General features: G+C 39.8%; 1 protein-coding gene across 3 annotated transcripts in view; it reads right to left on the reverse strand.

The window, feature by feature from the left end:
• LOC137335300 (teashirt homolog 2) overlaps positions 1–24834 on the reverse strand; it is a 367783-nt gene that overhangs the window by 165473 nt on the left and 177476 nt on the right. For all 3 annotated transcript variants that reach the window (XM_068000607.1, XM_068000606.1, XM_068000608.1), the window contains exon 2: positions 5172–8275. In XM_068000607.1, coding sequence (XP_067856708.1) covers positions 5181–8275 — 3095 coding nt within the window. In that variant the 3' untranslated portion in view covers positions 5172–5180. The remainder of the gene's footprint in view (positions 1–5171; positions 8276–24834) is intronic.

Consider the following 24834-nt stretch of genomic DNA (forward strand, 5'->3'; position numbering starts at 1 on the left):
ATCACGATTTATAATTTGATGAAATGAGGGTAAGTGTGATTTTTTTTGCCCCTGCATGATCTGTCATATGGCTATTATATGTAACAGGAGCTAAATAATAACTTTTAAAAATTATTATTTAATTCTGAAAGTATCGTGCTTTTGCTCATTCATTATGAGCTACTAATTTTCCTTAACGATCACAGTGAAACCTGGGCATAAATTAAAATAATTTTACTTCAACACTCCAGCTTTTGTTCAAGTGAGCGTTATTCCAATACCACAACAGTTTTTGCGAAGGGAAGATTTCGAGATGAATATGCAATTACAAAGACAGTATCTTATTTCTAATGTATACATGTACAGCAGTGACTCCATAATCTGACCCATGTGAAAGGCAAATTGTGCTGGAATTCAAATCAGACTGACATTTTCTACATCTATGTAATAACGGTGCACAATGACCAGTATTCAAATTTTTACCATAATTGGTATTTCTCTTGACTCATCAGATGACAAAAATAATAATTACTGGAAATTCCTGTAACCACATCTCTAACGCAAGTACAATTTTATGGCAGGGAATTTAAAATTGTATGACCCCTTGCCATTTTGGGGGCAGGATGTTATAAATTACTATTACAGTTTGAAGAAAGGTATCATTAACTGAAATCAGTACTTAAACACTCCCCTAAAAATGGCCAAAATGCATTTCTAAAAGCACTCTATATATCACTGCTGAAATGGAAGCTCTGACAGAGCCACCTGTAGGATCTATATTCAGTTTACAAACTGATTTTTTTTAATTTAAAAAAAATAACAAGAAAGCTGAGTGTGATTCTGCCAGCATTTAATACAATTACATTGGATTGGCTGCAGTATGAGCAGCGTGGAAATAAAAATGGGCCCCTTTAAATTAGTCGGCAAACTTTACATTTTAACGTCTCAAAACTAAAATAGATTTAAATGTTGTTTCCTCTTTGGCTGAAGCTCCTTATATTAGCCAGTATTAGTAATTTAAGCAGCAAAATGTTATGGGCTCATTCAGTTTGAATGTTGGAATTGAGATTCAAGATTGCTGTTTTATCAAGGCTAATTACTTCATAATCTGATTGACTGTCACTGAAGCACATTTACATTACAATGTGAAACCAGGATCAAAGCCATGTTGGTATAAATTCTACTGACATAGAAATGTTGGATTAAACTTGCAACCTTTGGTTCCCGGGCTTCATACCTAGCAAATATAGACTGTGATGTGATATGAGTCTTCATATTGCTTTAGCCTTTACAATTCCTTTGTTTCACAAATAAAAATCATCCTCATTTAAAAAGAAAATTCCTCAAATTTTGTTGAAATTTACAAAATTTACATGTTTTCTTGCATCATGGTACGCAATAGCTTTTAAGGTACTTCAGATACACATATTGAGGACCTTGCACAGTTTTGTACATTTAGACAGTCCTGATAATGCTCAATGCATAGTACTAAGGTCGAGAACATAGAGTGTGTTACAGGCTCATTGAGAATTGGATGTAGGTGAGGTTGTGCAGCATGTGCTGTCTGAAGTGTTTAGATGGACAGTTCGATACTGGGGCCTTCCCATTCATCAGACTGTCCATTTTGCATTATCACACCATGATGCAAAATCTCTAATCTAGGAAAGAAGGCTAACTCCAAGTGAAAATGCAGTGCAACTGTGCAGCAACTTCAATCAGATCAATCCAATATCCAATGTGTTGAAAATGATATCACAAAGACATGTTGTACAATATAAATTCCAGAATCCGTAATGAAAAAAGCATTAATGTATCATGGTTAATTCACATCACATTTTTTTCTTACTGCTGGAACAAATATGGAGATTTCTGTATTTTATTTTATGTTATGTTACATTGTGAGGGTAAATGTAACTAAAAAATGGCTTCTGCCAGCTGTGTCTCTGGAAGGACTCATTGTTCTGTGGCATTCTTTATTAAACATTTATTCTCAGGATGCTGGTAATGCCACTCTTATTGCCCTCCCTAGTTGCCCTGAAAGGTGGTGCTAGGCCTTCTTCTTGAACCACTGCAGTCGTTGTCATAATGGTGCTCCCAACAATTGTTAACGATGATCTCATGATGGTGTGCTTTGTAGTGATTGTTTATACAAATGAGTGGCTTGATAGCTCACTTCAGAGAGCGTTAAGAGTCAACCATATAGTGTAGGACTGGGGTCAAGTGTAGGCCAGAGCGGGTAGAGGTAGCAGGTTTCCCTCCCTGAAGTTGGGGTTTTATGGCGAGAAAGTTGAGTGCAATTCCATCAATTTCAATAAAAAATAAGTGCAAGTTCTTTCCTTTTTTACATCATGGCAGGCTGGAGTGGGAGCAGCAGAGAAATAAAAACTGGCCCGTCAAATTTAAATCAGCAAACTATACATTTTAAGATCACAAAACTAAAATTGATTTAATTTTTTTTTTGGATGAAGGGATTTAGAATAGCATGTATTAGTAATTTCAGCAGTAAAATCATGTGGGTTTATTCAGCTAACCCATAAGCAGCTGTAAATGACTGCAGGTTTTCGTTCATAGCAGAACTGGTGTAATTATGGAACTGCCTTTCCACATGATGAAAGTATTGGGAAAGAACCTGAATTTTAACACAAGGCTTTACCTGCCTAAGTTGGATGAGTCCAACAGTACAACAATCAGTCATACACAACAACCGCTGGTAGTATATGCATTGCTTATTGTACACTCAGTAACAAAAAATAAAACAAAACACCTTCTTTACTGTAAGCATGGATTCTGTTAATCAGAGCATGACTCTCCTTTTTCTCCTCGCTTCGTCATTGTTTCAACTGAACAGTGGAACAGTACACCCATTCCCCAGCCTGACATCTTGGGATGAATATCAGCTTTTGACTTCCAATTCACATTTTCTAATTTGTGGCTGATATTGAGGGCGAAGATCTTATCTGGCAGACTGGCATGAGTCCCTGCTACACTGCCAGGTAGCAAGGACTCATGCCCCTATGACACAGCTGGGGAATACAAACATACAGAATTCTCTACACTTGCAGAAATTGAATGCAGAAAATCTCGCCAGAACACCCACATTGTCAGAAATAGTGACACATTATCTGGAATTAGACTGCCAGAAATCAGACTCCTTCCCCCTATCCGACAGCAGTTACTGGAGAATATGGATTCACAGTTACCTCAGCCACAAGGAATTGGATCCCCCTCCTCCTCCCCGGTCTCACACAAGATCTGCGATAGTGGACTTGTATTCACATCAACAGGAATCAGTCACCAGGATGTACAAATACTTCCCACAAGGTGGCAGGTGGGATGTCTTCGAACTAGATTGCCAGTAGTTTTATACCTCTCTCTTCTAACACCAAAAGGATTGATGGTAAAGATAACAAATAAAGATGAAAAATTACCTTTTCTCCTATGGCTCCAATGATAGATTCCTGTCACTTGGTTATTGCCCGTCACAATATCAGGAGACAGCAAAATGCAGTGTACATGCACATTGGGACATTTTCCTCTTCTGAGGAATAGGGCAAGGTGACTAGCAACCAAAGTAATCAGAATTGGGCAGAATTCAAATTAACTTGAAATGGCCAAATTTGGATCACTTTGGATTTGGATTCAATCTGTCACTCACCGGCTTCAGATATAAATACTGCAGCAAAAAACTTGTGTTAGGTTTGTTGAACCACATAGTGAGTTAGTGCCAGTTTATATAATATGATAGACAGCCAGACACAGTGGATGGATTTTGACTGTTTCAAATAAAATTGTAATCTTTGTGAAATCATGATGGGCTTTATGCCTTATTTGTGCATCAAACTCTCCAGTTGTTTTTTTTTCCTTCTAAAAGAAAAATAGGCCAATTCTGCACTATCCATTAAAGGTTTTAGCAGTAAACTCTGACAAACCTTTCTATAATGCATTTTCTGTATGACTCTCAGTGAGAGGGTCTAGTGTATTTTCGCAGTAGACTGCTAGGGGTAGTTTACTTTTAGTAATTATATATATGTTTGTAGAGTTTCATAAAGTAGAACATGATTCTGACTTTTCAATTCAATTAATATTTTCAAAGAAATATTCAATACACTTCGTTATTTCTATCACCCTTTTAAAATAGGCCCAAACAAAATTACACTTTGTCAATAGATTATTATTTACAGAGGACAACTAAGAATGGGTTTGTGTTCTGAAAAGCACCATAGATTCAATAATCAAAGGCTTAACTTCATCACTGTGCATCAGAAGTATTTTAAGACACAAAAATTATACCCGTTCATATCAACACACTTTATAATTATTAAGAATCTTTATGTAATAACAACAAGCATGAGATAATAAAAGTGTAAGATTTTGAGTCTGTATTGTGTCCATAGCTGTTACACTGATTCTAAAACACTCTTTGCAGAGCCAACCCATACTGGGGGTGAAAATGGCCAATGCCAATAGCGCAAAATGGGCTGATAACAATTAGGCAGCCCGTTTTTACACCACGCCCGATTTTGTTTTCCACTGAAGTCAATAGAAGAGAAAAGTAGGCACGGTGTAAAACAGGCTGCCAATTCATTATCAGCCCATTTTGCGCTACTGGCATTGAACAATTTCACCCCAACTATTTCAAATGCTTGTCAGCATATTTTCAGCATTTCAGATATACTGTAAAACTCCAGTGTCCAAACTGCTTGGCAGACCCTCAAAAAGTCTGAGTAATTGCCATTATAAACAGCTGTAACAATGCTGACGATTTAGCACACATTCACATCTAATACAGGGAAGACCAGTCTTGAATTTGGTTAACGAGAAGAGAGTGATAAAGGACACTTTATTATGCCAATTGAGAAACAAACGGCTCTATGCGTTATACAAAATTTTACAAACACCACAAATTTCTGAGGCATATTATTTCTTTATCTATTCAAAATACAATACCATCTTCAGTCAAGATGATGGCCTTGGCCTTTGGAATAAAAATCTCTGCTGTATGAATATTTATCTAGGATTTTCCCAATTAGAAAAATAAAATAATTTTTGAAAGGGACTAATTGTTTCTCTTGATCACTACACTTCTCTGGAATACAGTTTGCTTAATTTAATTTACAGCGACTCACCTTCCCATTGCTATTTAGACAATTAAATAGCTTTGAACAGAACAGAAAGAGAGTTTTGATGCTCACCTTGAGTTGCTACTCTTCCTCTAGTTCAGTTACATACTGCGAATGATTCTCTGGTGACTTGCCATGCGTTTTGCTGAGGTGCAGTTTTACTGCGTGCTTGCTAGCAAAAGTTCGATTGCACAGATTACACTGGAACTTGCTGCCTGTGTCCTCATCTGCTACCAATGGTCCTGTTGACTTCTCAGATGTCACCTTTGACACTTCTTGCTCCCCTCTGGCATGCTGTACAGAAACTTTTGCCATATCTTTCATAGTGAAGCCCAAATGGGATTCTAAATGATCAATATAAGAGGAAGGAATCCTAAACTGGGAGGCACAATCATTGCAGTAGAAAATTGGGTGTCCTGTGTCTAAGTTCTTAAGAAATTTTGTTCCACCTGTCTTTCTCAGTTGATATTTTACATTGGCAAGCCAGTGACTTATGGTAGTCATGGTGAGTCCAGTAAACTTTGAAATATGCATACGGTCTTGTGGACCTAGATCTGACAATAAATATTTGCCTTCACCAGTCTGCCATAGACTGGCAGCAAATTGGGCCTGCAGAATAAGAAGATGCTGGGGATTCCAGTTTGACTGCCTACCTTTTCTTTTCTGAACTGGTAAAAATTCCATTGATACATTTTCAAAGTTCCTCACATCACTCTCTAACCTCTCTGTTGTCATCTTTGATGAGGTAGAAGGTTTTGGTGTTGTACCTTTAGGGAGGATCTTTACCATATCAGCAATATCAGATAAAGCATGTTTGGAAGGTAACGAAGTAAAGGATTTAACCGGGTTTGATTGGGCCGTTTTGCCACTCTTAGATTTGGTGAGATCTATTGGCTGATCATTGCTTTCATAGTAATATCGGTCAGCAAGACTAGATGGTTTTATTAGACCTGACGGTGAAGCTGATTTCTCCAACAAACTTTTATTGAGTCTACATAGCATTGTTACAGGGTCTGAGTTTGAGTTAAGGGGCTTGGCAGCTTTGCCAAGATGAGTGTTCATGATAGACTGCAACGCACTAAGTGGGCTGACAGAAAGCTGTTCAGATGAGTGGTCTGTGATAACAGCCATTCCAGGACAACCATTGGTTATTGAAAAATTTGGAGATCCTGTGTCACTTTTTACAGGCTCTTTCTTGAAGCTTTCCTTTATTTCTTCAGCATCTTTCAAACAAGGTGAATCTGTCCTTGGCAGATCATTGGGAGTCTCTGTTTTTATTGGGTTCTCACTTTCCTTCTTACATGGTGAAACCATTCCAGATTGAAGATTTAACTTTGGATCCTTTTTCTCAATATTGCTTTCTTCCAGCTTGGCTGAAAGCTGTTCATGAGCTGGACTAATCGGTTCTTCCTTAATTTGGTCATTGTTGGGTTGAAGGGGTTGGTTTTGGCTACTTGTAATTACTGAGAAATACCTGACTTTTGGAGCTATTGGTTTCAGGTTTGGCTTAACTTGTAATATTTGAGTACCGAGTTGCACAGAAGGTTTAATAATCCCTGGAAGTTGATAGGCAGCATGGATGCTGGGATAAGCACTCCAGCTTGGGCTCCCGGTTTGGGCTTTGTTGATGGCTGAAGTAACAGTGTTTTCAAGTGATTTAAGAATATCACCGCCCCCCTTTGAGCTCTCCTCTAGATCTTCTTCTCTTATGTATTGATACTGAAGAGTGGGATCAAATATCTTCTCTGAGTTGTCATCTTTGCAATCATCTTTATCTTTATGCAGTTTCTCTATATCTTCTGTTATCTCTTGCTTTTCTTCTTGGTTTTTGTTATCTTCTAGTACTGATGGTATTAATGAATCTGGAGGCAATTTGCTGACTGGTGCCAAAGGTTGGATTTCATTCGATGGTCCTTCTGCTACTGACTGTGCTTTGTCCACAGCCAAAGGGTCAAAAACAATCTGTTTTCCCTTTTTTGATGCAGAGTTTGTTACCTTAAGAAAGTGCCCTGTTACCATCATATGAGCTGTGAGCTGCTGTAGTGTATCATGGGAGCTTCCACATTCCATGCACTTCAGAATTTGAGACTTACAGGCTTCAAATTGCCAGGTATAGCTGGCACCATTTTGATAACCATAGCGATTGTTAGATGACACATAGGGGTTTGAATTCTTTTGTGCTTCACCTGTGAATGTCCCTGCAACTCCAGTCGTTGAATCTGGCGAACAAGGCTGGTTGACTTCATGCTGGGCTCGTTTTTTAGTGGGAGGGACTAACTTTGATCCAATAGGTGGCATTGGTTCCTTCAGAGGCACTTTCTGGTAATGTTTTGTTTTAATCATATGAACACTCAAGTCTTGAAGGGAATCAAATGAATGACCACAGTACATGCACTTTAAAACTTTCTGGGCATCATGCATTTCATCCATGTCATGCAAAGCCCGTTTTCGTGACTTTGTCCAACTGCTGCTACGGTCCACATTCTTTTTGTGGTTATTATCTTGGTAATGTCCTGTATCATTCATGTGTACAGTTAGCTCTACCAAAGTGTCGTATGCTGCACTACATTCTCTGCAGCGAAACCTACTGGCACCTGTGAAAACAGTCCCAAACAACTTGTTATTTTGCCTGTACAACTGTACTGAACTGAAAAGATTTGGTTTAGGCATTGGCCTGCCAGAGGATGTCTGTTGAAATGTTTTGGATAATGCATCTTGGTGCCAATCAAAACTACTTTTGGTGCTTTCATTGCTGCTTTTGCAGCTTGTCCTTTCAGTCTTTGATTGTTTGAGATCAAATCCTAGACTTGACCAATATGAATCAGATAGAAAGCTAGCATAAACAGCTCTCATTGCTCCTAAACTGTTCTGTTGGCCATTCTTTATCTCTCCATTTGATTCCTCTTCCTTTTCCTGCCCATCCCGGGAAGAAATACTTTTAAAATCAGCCAATCTGTCACTGGTGTCACTTATGTGTGATTCACACTCAGCATCCTGATTGGACATTGCACTGACTGGAGAATTCTGGTAGCTGTAACTGCCTTTGCTTTCTTCCTCTTCCTCCTCCTCTTCCTCAGTGCACATGTAACCATTGCCCTGTAACTCCTCAGCAGAAGGGCTGGCATCTTCCCCTTCTCTCAGTTCTCCTGTCTTTAAGTCTTCATCTGGGACATAAACTGAAATGCAAAGAAACATTGAAACTGTAATCAGCAGAAATTGATTCTGAACAACATTCAGCATCACATGTCACAAAGAATGGATTCCTCCCAATGTCCTCCCAGTAATCTTCAATCTAACTTTCAACACCTGGGTTAAATCTCCCTCTTCTGCACCTCTGTTGAACCAGCCTGTACTCTCACTTGTTGCTCAGCAAGTCCATTTTTCTCCTTACTCCTAACCCTTCTTATTCATGCAAGGACAAATGTTCATTTGATTGATTTGGTTGCAAAAAGATGAGAGGAGGGAGAAGCGACAGATTCAAATGAATTCTCATTAAAAGAGCAATGCATACAACATAGTATTGCTTTAAAAAAAACTACATACTTCACAGAAAGTCTGCATTTTATATACTTATTTTTTGTTGAAGCCATCATTTTTTTTGGTTAAAGGCATCAAAATCTATCTAATATTTCACTGCATACTTCTAAAATTTGTTTTTGATTTTTTTTTTGGCCAGTTTTGTCCTCATTAAGGTGAGGGATGTTAATGGAACATTTTTCACTATCAGCACCTTATGTCAGCATCAAGCATTCTCGGATCAGGTACAGTACGGCCATTGGCAATCTAGAGCTATCACTGTAATAGCTCAATAACATGCCTTAACCTTAGTGTCAGAAAGGAACTTCTGACTATGCCAATGTGATACGCCTGATGTAATTATATTTATATAGACTGTTTATATAGCCAGTTCACCTAATACATATTATTACACCTGTTTCTCACACCAGCCATCCTCATGCTCGCTGAGTGAATTCCAGAAAGGAGTGTAACAAGGACAGATATCTCTTACAATTGATTACAGTTACTGGGAACACAGACAAAATTGGAGACATTACTGGAGTACCAGTGCGTAAATCAAGGATTTTCTCCAGCCGAATGCATGATCTACCAACCCTGGTTCAGCAAATATTGAATATGAACTTCTGCACAAAAGGAACAACATTTCAGCTGACCACATTGTCTAGGAGAGGGGTATAACAGCATGAGAAGCTTTGCCACTGATATTCAGTGTTTACATTTTGGATGGACACAGTCCTCCCAATTTTAACTCAGGGTGGGAGTCGGGTGAGTGAGGGCCGAGGTGGGCAACAAACCATCCCAACCTCAGCAGGATGATTTTAACTGCTGGGCCTCATCTGCATAGACTCAGTCCATCTCCCACCCAAAACTGGCAGGAAGTGGTAGCTGGCCGGCAGACGGGAGCTGAATTTTGCCACGGCAGGCTAGAGGAATGATCCAAGTAAGTCGCCAGGAGGGGGTTTGGGAGGGCCTCATGATTGGCTGGGGTGGGGGTGGGGGAGTAGGCCTGGGCATAGGGAGGCCTAAATTTTCCTTGTGGGGCCTGGAGGAGCACTCCTGCTCCCTTAGGCTTCGCAGGGAAAGTCAAAAAAAGTAAAACGCTGCACCTTTTTGGGACTTTTCTGGCTCCGGCTTCTCTTATCATTAGGATGGCCTGGCGAGAAAGCCACAACCACTTTCCCGCACAGGCCTCTGGTTAAAATAGCAGTTGGATGATGTCATTGGAGCCCAATCTGCATATTCAAAGAAGAACCCTGCCTGCTTTCACCAGGTGGGCAGAGTTAAAATCACCCCAAGTGTGTTGAGATGCAGCTGCAGCAGTGCTAGTGTTCCAGAGATCTCACTAGTATTGTGTGTGTTGCTGCTCCAGTCATAACACTGTGAAGCACTGATAGCCACGTTTTCTCTGATGTGATAGAGGTCAGACTCTGGGCCGGAGTAGGCCATTTCTTATTGATTACCAATTTACCGTTGATTTGTGCCAAATTGTTGGCTGTTTTGTGCTCAGGGCCAGTTGCCGTTATGAACTGGATTGGTCAAACTGATTTCATGCAGGATTCATACAGCTAGCAGAGAAGGAAAAATTAATTCTTTCAATTTGAGCTGGATTGGAACCCAAAGTCTTCCAGAATTATTTAAATGCATGGTTTGCGACTTACTAAAATATCTAAATGTACATCATGGTGTTTAAAATGTACTTTTTACCTAGCTTTGTTTCTATTATAAAATCAATAGCTATCCTTTTTAAGCATAAAATTATTTCAAGAAGTTGTACTGAATCACTGAGTCCATAATGTAAACTTACGATGACTGTACCATACACTGAATGTGTCTGCTTAAGGTTTTTTCCACCAATGTCAAGGCTGATATAGTATAAAGTACCATGCCATCGGTACATGTAAAACTAAAAAAAAATTGCTTATAAAACAATGGCATCAGACCTAATGTTTCATCAATATTTTAATAATGGCCTCTAGAAAAATTGAAAGTAGAGTGTTCATTTATCCTACACAGAGCTGAAATGGAATGGACATTGTATTTGACAGTCAGTCATTTCACCTCCATCAAAACTTTACTTGACCTAGCTTTAATCCTTCAACTTCCTTCACAAGATCTTCCATTAGGCCTTTTGTTATAACACCACGATCACATTAAACATATTTTGTTTTCTTCCTTGACCAAAGTTGTAGATCAAAATAGACCATTTCAAAATACAGGTTAGGTTGCTTAAGGGGAAAAGTCACTAAAGAGCAATTCCGTTGCCTTCTAAGTGAAAGCTTTTCAGCAGTTCATAGGCACGTCTATGCATTATCCTTTTCATTTGAAATGATATTTAATAAATGGATTGATAAGAAAGTCTGTGCAGCTCTCCATGTTGACCATCATTGTCATGCCATTATCAGTGAAGGGCGGGTGTATTTGGTTGGGAGGGGGAGGGGAGGGAGAATGGATCTTCTTTTCAATTTCCTCTCCTCCATGCAAAAGGGAGCAGTCTGTTGACAACCAGAAAAAATTTGCAAAAGCTGGCTTGATTGCCAATTGAAACGGATTTGAACTGAGATGCTCTGAATGGTAGCCTAGCGTTTGATTACAAGTCTCCGCACAGAATACATTTGTGGGGCACATACATGATTAAACTGAATATATTCAATTCTTCAGAATTTTCAATTACTATAGATTCTGGATAGACCAATAAAAAGTGATACTGCCTCTTAAATTTACATTATTTTACTTCTGAACCATCTTGATTTATTTTAAGATATAAAACTGAAAGATTTACAATTTAAAGTGCAGAGATTGTAGTCATTTTCTCTTCAAATTTTTATTCTGCTTCATTAAACTTTCTCAAAAACCTTGCTACATGTTCACTTTGTTTTCACCCATCATTCTCCAGTGAATGACTGAACTTTATTAATTTTGAACTAAGCATCATTCAGAATTAATTAATCTTGTATCAATATCAGATATACTGATATTTTCAGTACTTAATTCTTAATATAACTCAACTAGATGAAGCTGGGAACAGCATTCCACATATTTCATCCACTGTTAAACTCTTCATCTTCTTAGAAATACTGATTGATTTGTTCAACTTTCAAAATACTTTCTTCATAGAAATCACTTGCAAAACTGCTTTTGTACAAACTTATAACAATGGGGGAAGATTTCAGCCTAGAAATTTGTTGACACCATGCCCCTTTTACTGGCGTAAAACAGGCATCTATGTATCCAATATGGCGGGCAGTGTGTGCGTACACATTCTGCGGCACCTGCCATATTGGTAAAGGCTCCAGTACAGATGTATAGGGCCCAGGCCTGAAACAGGGGTTACATCCTTTACATATGCAAATAGGAGGCTTAACACCTTTTTAGGCCTCCTTCACAAAATTAGGCTGCCCTGAACGCAACTGTGTTCAGGACAATCATGTCTCCATTTGGCCTAATCCGCGATCCTTAAAAGGACTGCTGGAGGCCGCCACCAAAAAGGTTAGTTTAAAAAAAAGTTACCTGAATGTGGAACCGGAGTGCAGTTCCAAAGACTGTTGCTGGCCTCCACTCGGCCCCCTCCCGATGGCCCTGCTCCCTCCCTACCTCCCGATTGGCCCCCCCCCCAACCAGCTTCTAACTGCAGGCTGCTGAAGGGGAGGCAGTAGGCCCAACCTCGTCCTCGTAGAACCGGCAAGCTGCCGTTAGAAGCTCCATCGGCATCTGCAGCTTGCTGGCAATATGCTGAAGAGCCCGAAGACCCAACTTCCGGTGAGCCTCAGATCTCTGGCTTCTGGCGCATGTTCCCAGCCCTGCACTATTTCAGGACCGAAAATGGGTTGAAATTAATTTTCAGCCCTTCCTCTTTGTGCTACACAAAACAAAATCATAAACATGTTCCTTATTAACATATTTATGATTTTACAACACAAAGTGCAAAATGAAGTCTTCCATTCATATATATTACAAGGTAGATTCAAAGATATCTACAGAAATAAATAACTTTTCTTGAATGGGTGTGATCCTCTAACCAGGGAGTTTTTGGAGAGGCTCAAGCAATTATACTGGTCACCGATGCCCCGATAACCAATGCCACTATCACTATTCCCCTTATGTTCTACATAGGAACATAAGAATTGCTAGACGTAAGAAGACCAATGTCCATTTAGTTTGCCTTCTATCATTCTGGTCGTCGCATGATACAACAATAATGGAGTTGTTGACTAATCACGGCAATCAATCTCTATCAATTAGTCTACAACAGAGCCAGACATAAGGTGAGGAAAACCTCAGTGGTGGAACACTTTTGGAATTATAGATCTAAAGTCACCTGTTCCTCCCAAGCATGCTACACTTATTCACATGTTAGGTCTCAAATTACTCATAAACTGTATCCCAAAACATTATCTTCTGAAATAAATCCATCTAATTTGCATTTGAATGAATCAACAGTATCTGCTTTCACCATCTCCATAGGGAGCCTGTTTCAAAAATTTACCACTCGCTCACTGAAATAATGTTTCCACAGATTAGTTTTGAATTTACCCGCCTTCAAATGCAGGTTGCGTCCTCTAGTCCTGCTGCTCTGGCCAAGGTGAAACAGCTTGTTGTGATCTACATTATCTAGTCCTTATAGAATCCTAAAAACAGCAATCACATCACCTCTCAGCTTTCTCTTTTCCAGTAATTTACGTAATCTCTTGTCATAATCCAATCCCTCCATCCCCTCAATCGTTCTGGTTGCCCTCTTCAGTCTCCTTTCAATAGCTGCAATATCCTTTTTGTACTGCGGCCACCAGAATTGTACACAGTGCGCTCTCACCAATGATTTATAAAGTGGCAGGATTGCCTCACTATTTCGGCTTAATATTGACCGTTTAATACATCCCAACATCTGATTTGCTTTACTCACTGGCACCGAGCAATGATGTCAATCAGGACTCCCAAATCTTTTTCATCGTTCATACACATTATTTTCTTTCCATTGAAGTCTCTTCCTGCATTTTCTGTCCTCATATGAAGCATTTTGTATTTCTCTACATTGAATTTCATCAGCCATCTGTCTGCCCAATTCCCAAGTATATTCAAATCCTCCTGGAGCTTATCCTGTTCAGCTTTGCCCTCACCATTTTCATTAGCTTTGTATCATCAGCAAATTAAGCCACTGTGTTTGTGACTCCTAGCTCCAGATCATTTATGAAGATATTAAACATAACAGGTCGCAAACAGATCCCCGTGGGACCCCACTGGTCACATTCACCCAGGCTGATGAGTATCCCTGTACCACTACCCTTTGAATTCTATCAGCCAACCAATTACATATCCATTGTAAAATATTTCTGCTGATTCCTGCTTTCTTTATTTTCAGTACCAGCCTTTCCAGTGGAACTGTATCAATCGCCATACTGAAATCCAGGTACAACGCATCAACTGCCTTACCCCTATTAAGCTCCTACCTCATGCCCTCAAAGAAAAATAGTAAATTAGATTGGCAAGATCTCCCTATCATGAACCAATATTGGCTATCTTTTATGATTTCATTTCTATCAGATGCGCCATGACCTTATCTTTAATAAGGGTTTCCATAAATTAACCCACAATGGACATCAAACTCACTGGTCTGTAGTTTCCTGGGTCACTTTAACTACCTTTTGTTAAAAACAGGAATTACATCTGCCTTTCTTCAGTCCCCAGGCTTCTCCCCCAAGTATTCAGCGATGTCTAGAAGTATACATAGTTATCACTGCAAATTGAACTACAGAAGAATAGTTGAAAATCAGTTTCTCAAATTTGAATAAGATAAATTTGACTGATAAACATGTAAGCTTTCTGTAAAAAACTGAAGCTTTGTGTCCACAAATGAAAATAGCTAACCTGGATCCACATGATGCAGGTGAAAATATAAGATTGATCATTTTGTTTTCAAAAGTATTAGAAAAGTAAATATAGGAAAAATTCTTCTAACACTACAGGTTCTACTTCACTATCACCAATATTATCCTTATGTCCTATGACACTATCACAAATGCCTCATATCTTACATTGTCTTCACTAGTCTTCCTTTATCTTACTTCACTTTCACCAATATCCTGATATCCACTATTCTCCCTATGTTCTACATGAGCATCACAAAACATTGGACTCAAGAAGAATAGTTGACCTTGGACTGTATAATTGTCCACTCAATGTTCTCCATCCATGATAAGGCAAACAGACCCATTTGGTCAATCTGAACAATTTTAATGGTCAAAATTAACACCTTTTATTCATACTTATCGGTTATTCACATGACTTACTTCTTTTCCCCCTACCCTTCCTCTCTCCTGACTCCCTCACCCACTATTCCTAATTCAATGACCATTGGGAGAGCAGGAATGGTTAATGGGACTGAAGCTGTAAATTTATAGGCAATTGTTTTCAGAAAATACAGAAGGGAAAGGAGGATCCTGTGTATGTTGGGTAAATATCTTCAAAGAGATAGTTAAATTTGGAGCACAACAATTCTAAAAGCGTAACATGATGTACTTCACAGAACCTGAGCAAGATCAATCATCAAGAATGAAATTGTTGTTTAAAGAAAGTGTGTGGGCTGCACGAGTTTTATTTCAGTCTTGTAACTTGATGGATAGGGATTATAGAGGACTTTTAAAATTTGTGATAATAAATGATTTCTCACATTAAGGGATTGAAATTCCTTTAGACCCATTTTTGGGCCTGAAATGAGGCCGCGGGAGGCCCAAAGAAGGCCTGAAATCGGACCTCGAGCCTCATTAATATTAACTGGGCAAGCTGCCGGCGCCTGTCGCACCGCAGCTTGCCCAGTTGAAGAAAATGAATATCGGGCTTCAGGATACTGTGGAGTCAGGGGAGTACTCCTGATTCTAAAAAAGGGTCAGGGAGTTTAAGCAAAAAAGGAAAACAAGTATTTCTATTACACATATTTTTTTAATGTATGAAAACGCTTACAAAGTTTGAGTTTCTGCAACAGATCTAAATGAGCTGAATTTAATGCATCACAAATTAAGCCCACGCAGCATTATTGTATAGCTCAGCCATCCCATAAACGTCATGGCATTTGTAATAAATGTCACCAGAAAAGATGGCAGTAAGACCAAAACAGCTATCATCTTTTTATGCGAATATAAAAATGACACTGCTGCAATCAAATTGAATTTTTAAAAATGAAATTGCACTGATACTGTGTAGAATTAAACTCTCATTTTGAAATATCTTATAATAGAGATTGCAAAAAAGGTTGTTGTCTCTAGATTTTCAAGTAATTCTAACCCACTTGCCATGCCATAACTGGTACCTGTGATTATGGCTTGCTGTGTATACTTCTGGAAGTACACAAAAGCCAATCCCACAGCCAGGTGTGGTAGTAAGTTCTTTTAAAAATGTGTCAATAGTATTCCTGTCTCAGGAAGTCAAGGAGAAATTAAATTAACTCGTACAAATTTGACAGCGTGTTCTCAATTATGTAGTAGGCCCCTGAAAATTCATTACTCCCTTCCAATTTCTTTTTTTGCTTTAAAGCATGAAATGATTTATGTAACGGTAACGGGAATGAATCTATTATAACAGTAACAGCCAAGTTTATACCACACTTTACACTCTAGCAAATCCACTGTTGGTTCTGCTCAGTAGTAAAGAGCATAATGCTGACTTGCCCTGAGTGAACTGCCCCATTTCATTTTGATAGGAACTGACCCAATCCAATGAACCAGGAGCCAGGACTGAACCATTAAAATTACTTCTCATGTATAAACCAACAGTAAGTGTGTCATTTAACTGTGCTGTGCCATTTAACATAACTGTAGTAAATGTTTACTGGAGGGAAGGGAGGGAGAAACAAATTAGATTAACACTAGACAGTGAGACCAGTAACCAGAAGTCTTTCGGGCAGTAAATGGATGACCTGGATTTTTGCGGCTGTAGTTTAGTGATGTAGACACTACAACCCAAAAGGCAGTGGGAGGAGTTATGACAGATTGTATATAAAAGTTTGATTGTGAATCAGACACTTATACCAAACTCAATAGATTATGTGAAATAAGATTATTTTAAAGAACTTCTACAGTCCAGGGAAATTCCTGTGTCCATGGACCAGCTAGTTTCTTAAGTTTTCCATTCATACATGATGCTGAAAGAAATCCTAACAGTACATAAATAAAGCTATTCAAACTTTAGGAATAGCTTTATTACTGTAATAGCCCTCAACCCTAAACTACTACAATAAATCTTAAACTACTACAATAAGCACATTAAATATAATTTTAATTAAAAATAAAAAGTAAATTCTGCTTACTTGGTCATCCCTTCCCCTCCTTCCTTACTTTCCCATTTTCTGTCTGTTTTTAATATTCATTTTACCCTTTTTCTATATAATCGAACCTATCTTTTCTATTCCATGTATTCTGACAATGCTAATTTTAAAATCTTTCCTGCACCCTTTCTTTTATCGTTCACCTTCCCCTTTCTGTGTTGGAGGACAGAGTTAATGTCAAAAATCTGGGTTTTCAATGACAGAACAGCAGTTCCAAATGCTAGTTTTTCAGCCCACCAAAAGTCCACAATGTACAGATTGACATGAGCAAATTAAAGATCTGATCAAGTCAATCTTTGACCCATTAAAACGAAGTACGCTCGTCCAAGGTGCTATGAGGTATTATGGGTGCGCATCTTTGTCTTATTTTTGGGCAGGCTTACTTTCTGGAAGAGGCTGAACTGAGAACTTTGTTGTAACACCACTGTTTTGGCAGCTGTGTCAAGTGCACACTGTACCAAATTCTGTGTCTACAGCACATGTCCAGTGTGGCTTTTGTACTTTTACCTTTATTTAAACAAAAATCATTACATAAAATAATATTTACCACTGCAGCCTCCTCTGTGAATAAAGACAACAAGGTTTTTTTATCATTTTTGTGAATTCAAATCACCACTCATAAGCTGCACTGTGAAACAATTATTAGACAAGTACCAGATCAGTACCGGTGCTGAGCCTGGCTATTTACAGTTTTGTAAAATCCTTGACATATTCAGAGTGTTCTGTTTTAATCTGTGTATGATGCTTGTTCTTGCTGCAGGTATCTGTAATTAATAGTTCTTTTTGATTAATGGTTAACCAGAATTTAATAAAAGAAAAATGATAATGGTAAGAACATAAGAAACATAAGAAACAGGAGCAGGAGTACGCCATACGGCCCCTCGAGTCTGCTCCGCCATTCAATAAGATCATGGCTGATCTTCGACCTCAACTCCACTTTCATGCCCATTCCCCATATCCCTTGATTCCCCTAGAGTCCAAAAATCTATCTTTCTCAGCCTTGAATATACTCAACGACTCAGCATCCACAATCCTTTGGGGTAGAGAATTCCAAAGATTCACAACCATCTGAGTAAAGAAATTCCTCCTCATCTCAGTCTTAAATGGCCGACCCCTTATCCTGAGATTATTCTCTCTAGTTCTAGGCTCTCCAGCCAGGTGAAACAACCTCTCAGCATCTGCCCTGTCAAGCCCCCCTCAGAATCTTAAATGTTTCAATGAGATCACCTCTCATTCTTCTAAACTCCAGAAAGTATAGGCCCATTCTACTCAATCTCTCCTCATAGGACAACCCTCTCATCCCAGGAATCAATCTAGTGAACCTTTGTTGCATCGCCTCCAGGACAAGTATATCTTTCCTTAGATAAGGAGACCAAAACTGTACACAGTACTGCAGGTGCCATCTCACCAAAGCCCTGTGCAACTGTGGCAAGACTTCCTTACTCTTGTACTCCAATCCCCTTGCAGTAAAGGCCAATATGCCATTTGCCTTCCTAATTGCTTGCTGTACCTTCATGCTAACTTTCTGTGTTTCTTGTACCAGGACACCCAAATCCTTCTCAATACCAACATTTAATAGTTTGTCACCATGTAAAAAATATTCTGTTTTTCTATTCTTCCTACCAAAGTGAATTACCTCACATTTCCCCACATTATACTCCTTCTTGCCCACTCATTTAACCTGTCGATATCCCTTTGCAGACTCTTTGTGTCCTCCTCACAGCTTACTTTCCCACCTAGCTTTGAATCAGCAGCAAACTTGGATACATTACACTCGGTCACTTCATCAAAGTCATTAATACAGATTGTAAATAGCTGAGGTCCAAGAACTGATCCTTGCGGCACCCCACTAGTTACAGACTGCCAACCTGCAAATGACCCGTTTATTCCTACTCTCTGTTAACCAATCCTCTATCCATGCTAATATATTACCCCAATCCCATGAGCCCTTACCTTGTGTAACAACCTTTTATGTGGCACCTTATCGAATGCTTTTTGAAAATCCAAATATACAACATCCATTGGTTCCCCTTTATCCACCCTGCTAGTTACATCCTCAAAAAACTCTCATAAATTTGTCAAACATGATTTCCCTTTCATAAAACCATGTTGTCTCTGCCTAATCATATTAGGATGGTCATTTACCTTATTGCTGTTTGTGGGCTGATGTGTTTCCCTACATTACAACAATGACCACACTTCAAAAAGTAATTAATTGGTTGTGAAATGCTTTGGGACGTCCTGAAGTTATGAAGGAGACTATACAAATGCAAGTTTTTTCTTTCTTCCTTTGCAATGTATTTCAAGGCAATTGTGTATTGGAGATTTTACCACACCAGCTACTTTAGTATTTGGCTTTGTTTTATGCCAATAGAATCATTGGTCTGGAGATCTTCCCTCGCCTTCAACCTCCCCATCTCTCCCATCCCCCCCCATCCCCAACAGTTATTTATATATGTGCTAATTACAGCACATTCTAACATGAAGAAACAGTGGCTCTCACCCACTTGATCTGCCAGGATTTTTTAACATAACTTCTATGTTTGCCAAGCCATTAATTTTATAATACATCTCAGGGTTGCTGTATTATCAAGTCATTTTGTGATCCTGCATCAAGTATGGATGAGTTGATTGTTAAATTCCTATCCATTTTAGAATTAATAGATCTAAATTGGTCTAACCTGTATAGCCTGGAGCTTACTGTTGGCAATATTAGCAGCCCAAATGCTTAATGTGTTTGTATAACATTCCTCTGTCCACCATTTTAGTGGAGACATTAAGCCATTTAAAATAAGGTTAACACCTGCACTTAAATAGCAGACAGAGGAATGTAGTACAAAGGGACCACATTTATGGTCCTAATATCTCTTTCTTTGGCTTACGTCTTTGTGGAGCACCTTAGGGTATTTTTTTCTACGTTAAAGGGGCTATATGGAGGCAAGTTGTTGTTACTGAATGATTTAAGCATTCATCTGCTATTATTACCAGCTGTTATTTCTAGACTTATATGCCAATTATCATGGTCAGGCTCAATGATGAATACATACATTTTACAGTTATGTTTTTGCTGGGATGTGGTAGTGAGTCAATGTGCTTGAGTGAGATTTCAGTGGACCTTTTCTGGACCACTAACCTGGCCACAGTGCAGGGGACATACATCTTTGTACAAAACACCGTGAACAGCTGAACTGCACGTGTAGATAAAAAAATACAAATAATTCTTAGAAGTAGGAATTTGTCATAAGCTTTGTATGTGTGAAAGTGTGAATGGGCCATAAAATGTGTGTACCTCACACCTAATGCATGAGATTGACAGGTTTGACAGTATGATAACATTCCCAGAAAATTTAACCCACTGGCCCATGGTTCTTGTGAAGAAGAAAGCTCTTTTTATCATTAGGTTACTGAAGTTATGGTTGCTGTATAGATGTGCTCGAATTTCCTGTCTGCTGAACCATCACTGTTTTGAAAGTATCAAGTCTCGCTTACAGTAAAGAGGAGGAGCTATCAACTGAATAGCAGTCAAAAAACTATTTACAAAAAACAACACAGACTGAATATGTAAACTTGTTCACATGGCAAGGCCATTACTGCAGTTAATAACCCAGTATGACAATTCAGAGCATGCATCATGTTTATATTTTAGAAGAATAACCAGCCAAAATAGTTTTTACAGGAATATTAATTCTTAAATTCTCTCCTAGATGCTAGAAATTGCCCTATATGGTGTTTTGGAAGCAAATGTGATTGGTCTCTGTTAACTACCAAAACCGTATGAGATTTTCTTTTCTCTGAACAATTTCTTCTTTGCCCTCCACTCCTATTCTCTCCTGAAGGTGTGACTCTTTGGTTGGGTACAGTTCCACAGGTACTGGTCCTCTTCTAAGTGGTCGTTATTCATCTTTGAGCCTTGACAGTGAGTGTTGACAGGTATCACAGCTAAGGCTAAACCTATCCTCACCTGACGTTGACACGTACATGCTCTTTCTGCTAATGTTATGCCTGGTTTTGATAGGCATTGATAAATTGTGATGTATCGTTCTTGGTCCCAGCATGTTTTGGCAATATATTATTAAGATGCCTTTAAACTAATGCTCTTCCATTTTTTTTACCAGTTTGAACTGCTCGCAAGGGCACTGAGATCTGAAAACAACGTACCTTACCTGGTGCAAATATCTTTTGTTTTTTCAAACATATTACTTTATACCATTTTTTTTAAAAGATGGGGAGAAAAAGATCTGAAGGAGAGGTCCTAAATTATTTACAATTTTTTTGTAAGAGATTGATTACTTATGCTTACATCAAATGCAATGTTTCATTGATTGGTCAGGGTTGGGTTGAAGACATGCATCATTGTTTGGTTATGCCTGCCTTAAGACCGTCAATGTGATTGTGATAGATAGGTCTGAGCTGGTACTTCCTGTCTGGCTTTTAGAAGACAGTCAGCTAATGATTGCCAAAATTCTGGATCTAGGGCCAAATCCATTTCCTAACTGTTGAATTTAGTATTCCAGATCTGAATTCAATGTTCCAGTATATCTTTACACATCAGACTACAGCCTAGAAATTACTATCGGTGATACTGTCAGGGACATTATATTCCTCTGTCCCTTATTTTAATGCTGATGTAAATTTGGTTATCTTAAATCGGTTAACTCCTTTGCTAAAACAGTGGACAGAACAATGTTATATAAGCATGTTAAACGTTTCTCCACCGATATCACTAACAATAGTTTCAAGGCTCTGTGCATAATTACTGTACATTACTGGTAACCTTACTTGTGCTGGATTGAGTATCAAAAGATTGTCTAAAAGAGATCACAAGATAGCTATAGATGAGGAAGACCAGGAGCTCAATTTTCAAATGGAGCCGGGAAGGGGGTGGGGCGTCAATTTGAGGTCGGAAACCCATTAGTACGGGTTTCGGATTTCCTTATGATTTTGACGTAAGGACGTCTTTTTTTTTGTCGGTTTCCCGTCCGACTGACCGGCTGATTAACAGACTGGTCTCAGTCGGATGGGAGACCAGCCAGGGAGAGGACGTCTTCAGGTAAATCTGCAGGTAAGTCTTTATTTGCATGGATGGGGTGGGGGGGGGGGGGAAACAGTGGGACATGGGTGGGCATGGGGGCATGGGGCATAGGTGGGTATGGGTGGGCACGGGGTCGCGAATCATGGGGGATGGGATCGGGGTCAGTCATGGGGGGGCGGAAACGGGGGTCATCACGGGAGTCCGCAATCATTGAGGGGGAGGGTCGGGGGTCAGAGGATTGGGGTCGGGGGTCAGAGGATTGGGGTCGGAGGATCAGGATCGGGGTCAGGGTCGGAGGGGGAGGATCAGGGTCGGGGTCAGATAATCGGGGTCGGGGGCCCGCGATCATTGGTGGGGGGGGGGGGGGGGAGGGTGTTGCTGCAGGTAGACTTGTTGGGTCTGGGGAAGCACTCCTGCTCCTCTGGGCCCACAAGCTGTGCCTTTCTAAGCACTTACCTGCAGTCTTGGGCCTTCTCGTCTTCTTTCACGAGGCGTTAAACAGAAAGCCTGGGAATCCCGGCCCCCCCAGGGTTGAAATGGGGTATTAGTTAAAAATGGAGGCCCGAACCCTCTTTGAAAGGTTTTATGGCCCGACTCGCCTCCTGGAAGCGGTTGGCCGCCTGCCCCACGTCCCGCCCCCGTGAAAACTGGAAATGGGCGGGTTGGAGGCGGGACTGAGATGGTGGCAATTTTCAATGCCGCCCCCACCCCTAACTCACCCGTTTTTTACTTTGAAAATCGAGCCCCAGAAAACTCATCTTAGTTCATTTTATCCAGAAAGATCCTGAAGTCCACCCATTTGAGCTTTGAACTGTTTCTTACAAGATGTATGCCGTGATGGGCTCAGCACTGCAAGGTACCAGTGGGCACAATCCTGGTGTAACTGCCAGGATCACAGCCTTAGGATTTATATAGCATTGTGTCTGACTATATGCCCAACCAAGGGGCCATGCCATTCAATTTAAATACAAACATCTTGTGGGTTTTATTTGTATATATGTACGATTGGCAGGTTTTTGTTGAGTTTAAGAGACACATTTCAATTTTGTTTTTCTCAGTCATTTTTTAAAAGTATTTCTCAGCCTGTTGTTAAAATTGGATAGTGCGTCTGAGGCCATCAGAGAGAGAGAGAGAGAGAGATAGGCCAGAGAGAACCTACAAAAAAGAAGAGCAAGGGAGTTCTCCCTGGTGCCCTGGCCCATATTTATCACTCAACCAACACCTAAAAACAGATTATCGCGTTGCTATTTGTGGGACCTTGCTGTGTGCAAAGTGGCTGCCGGGTTTCCTTCATTACAACAGCGACTACATTTCAAAAGTACTTCATTGGCTATAAAGCACTTTGGGACATCCTGAGGTCATGAAAGGCGATATATAAATGCATCCTTTTTTTTGAAAAGGGCTCAAAAAGGCCAGGTTCAAAAAGTCAAAATGCAGAGAAGTTAGTTTTAAATTAAACACAATGACCCAATGAAGCCGGGTAGCACAGTATGTTCATTATCTTAATGTTATTACATGGACATAAGTAGTATTGATTGAACTATGTGAATCTAATCACAACTATTGCTCTGTATTCCCACCTTACTGTGGAATAAAGCAGTTTAACAATTCAAACTAACTCTCACCTCATATAGTGTCAACTAGAATTGCCACATAAAGATGGAAGAAATGTATGTGCAAATGACATGAGGGGTAATTTTGACTTTGTACGATAGTGTAAACAGGTAAAAATGAATCGGCAGCATGTTTTACATCTCTCCCAATTTTTCTTTCCATTGAAATCAACATGTACAAAGATTTTGGAGAGGAAAGGGAGGTTGCAAGGGACACGGAGTCAATGGTGGGCTTTTTGGGGAGAGGTGTGATGATGTCAGTTTAGAAAAGGAGGTGGACAGTACTTGAGAAGAGGGAACCATTTACAATGTCAGCTAGCATGGGGGCCAAGAGGGAGGCTTGGTGGTTAGAAGTTTAGTGAGAATGGGGTTGAGAAAGCAGCATGTGGGCCTCATGGATAAAACGAGCTCCGAAAGGACACGAGGGGAGATGGAAGAGAAACTAGAGAAAGATGCGGGTTCAGGACTAGGACAGGGGGATCCTTGGGGTGAGTTTGCATTGGTGGACAAGGAGAAAATGGGGATGCGCAAAGGCGGCTGAACAGATGATCTCAATCTTAGTGACAAAGAGATCCATGAGTTCCTCACACTTGTTATTGGAGGTCAGTGTGGGGGGTGCAGAGCAGAGGGGCTTAAGGAAATGGTTGATAGTGGACAAAAGAAGCCAGGGGTTATCTTTGCATTCCTGGATGATCCTGGAAGTAGTGAACAGTTTTGACAATGGAGAGCAGTATTTGATAGTGCTTGGTGTGGTCCAGCCAGATCTAGCAATCGATGACTAAACCAGTTGTCATGATGTGGAGATGCCGGTGATGGACTGGGGTGGACAAATGTAAGGAATCTTACAACACCAGGTTATAGTCCAACAGTTTTATTTGAAAATCTCCTTCGTCAGGTGAGTGACCTGACAAAGGAGATAATCTCCAAAAGCTTGTGATTTTCAAATAAAACTGTTGGACTATAACCTGGTGTTGTAAGATTCTTTACATTAAACCAGTTGTGCGCAGATACTTTCAAGTCTGTGCCGCTTGGGCTTGAGGGAGTGAAGTTGGAGGCTGTACTAGGGGGACCAACCAGGATGGAAGAGAGTAAGGGTTCCACCAGGGATAAGGGCATTAATGGCAGAAGTGACTGAGCAGATTGACAGCTACAGGGGTATCGTAGCAAATGGAGGGCGTAAAGTCTAGACAGTTGGCAGTTTGAAAATTTAGTTGCAAGTGACTTGGGAGAGAGTTTTTTCGAGGGGCAGGTGCAGAAAGA

Source organism: Heptranchias perlo, chromosome 19 (genome assembly GCF_035084215.1).
Source record: "Heptranchias perlo isolate sHepPer1 chromosome 19, sHepPer1.hap1, whole genome shotgun sequence".
Taxonomy (NCBI): Eukaryota; Metazoa; Chordata; class Chondrichthyes; order Hexanchiformes; family Hexanchidae; genus Heptranchias; species Heptranchias perlo.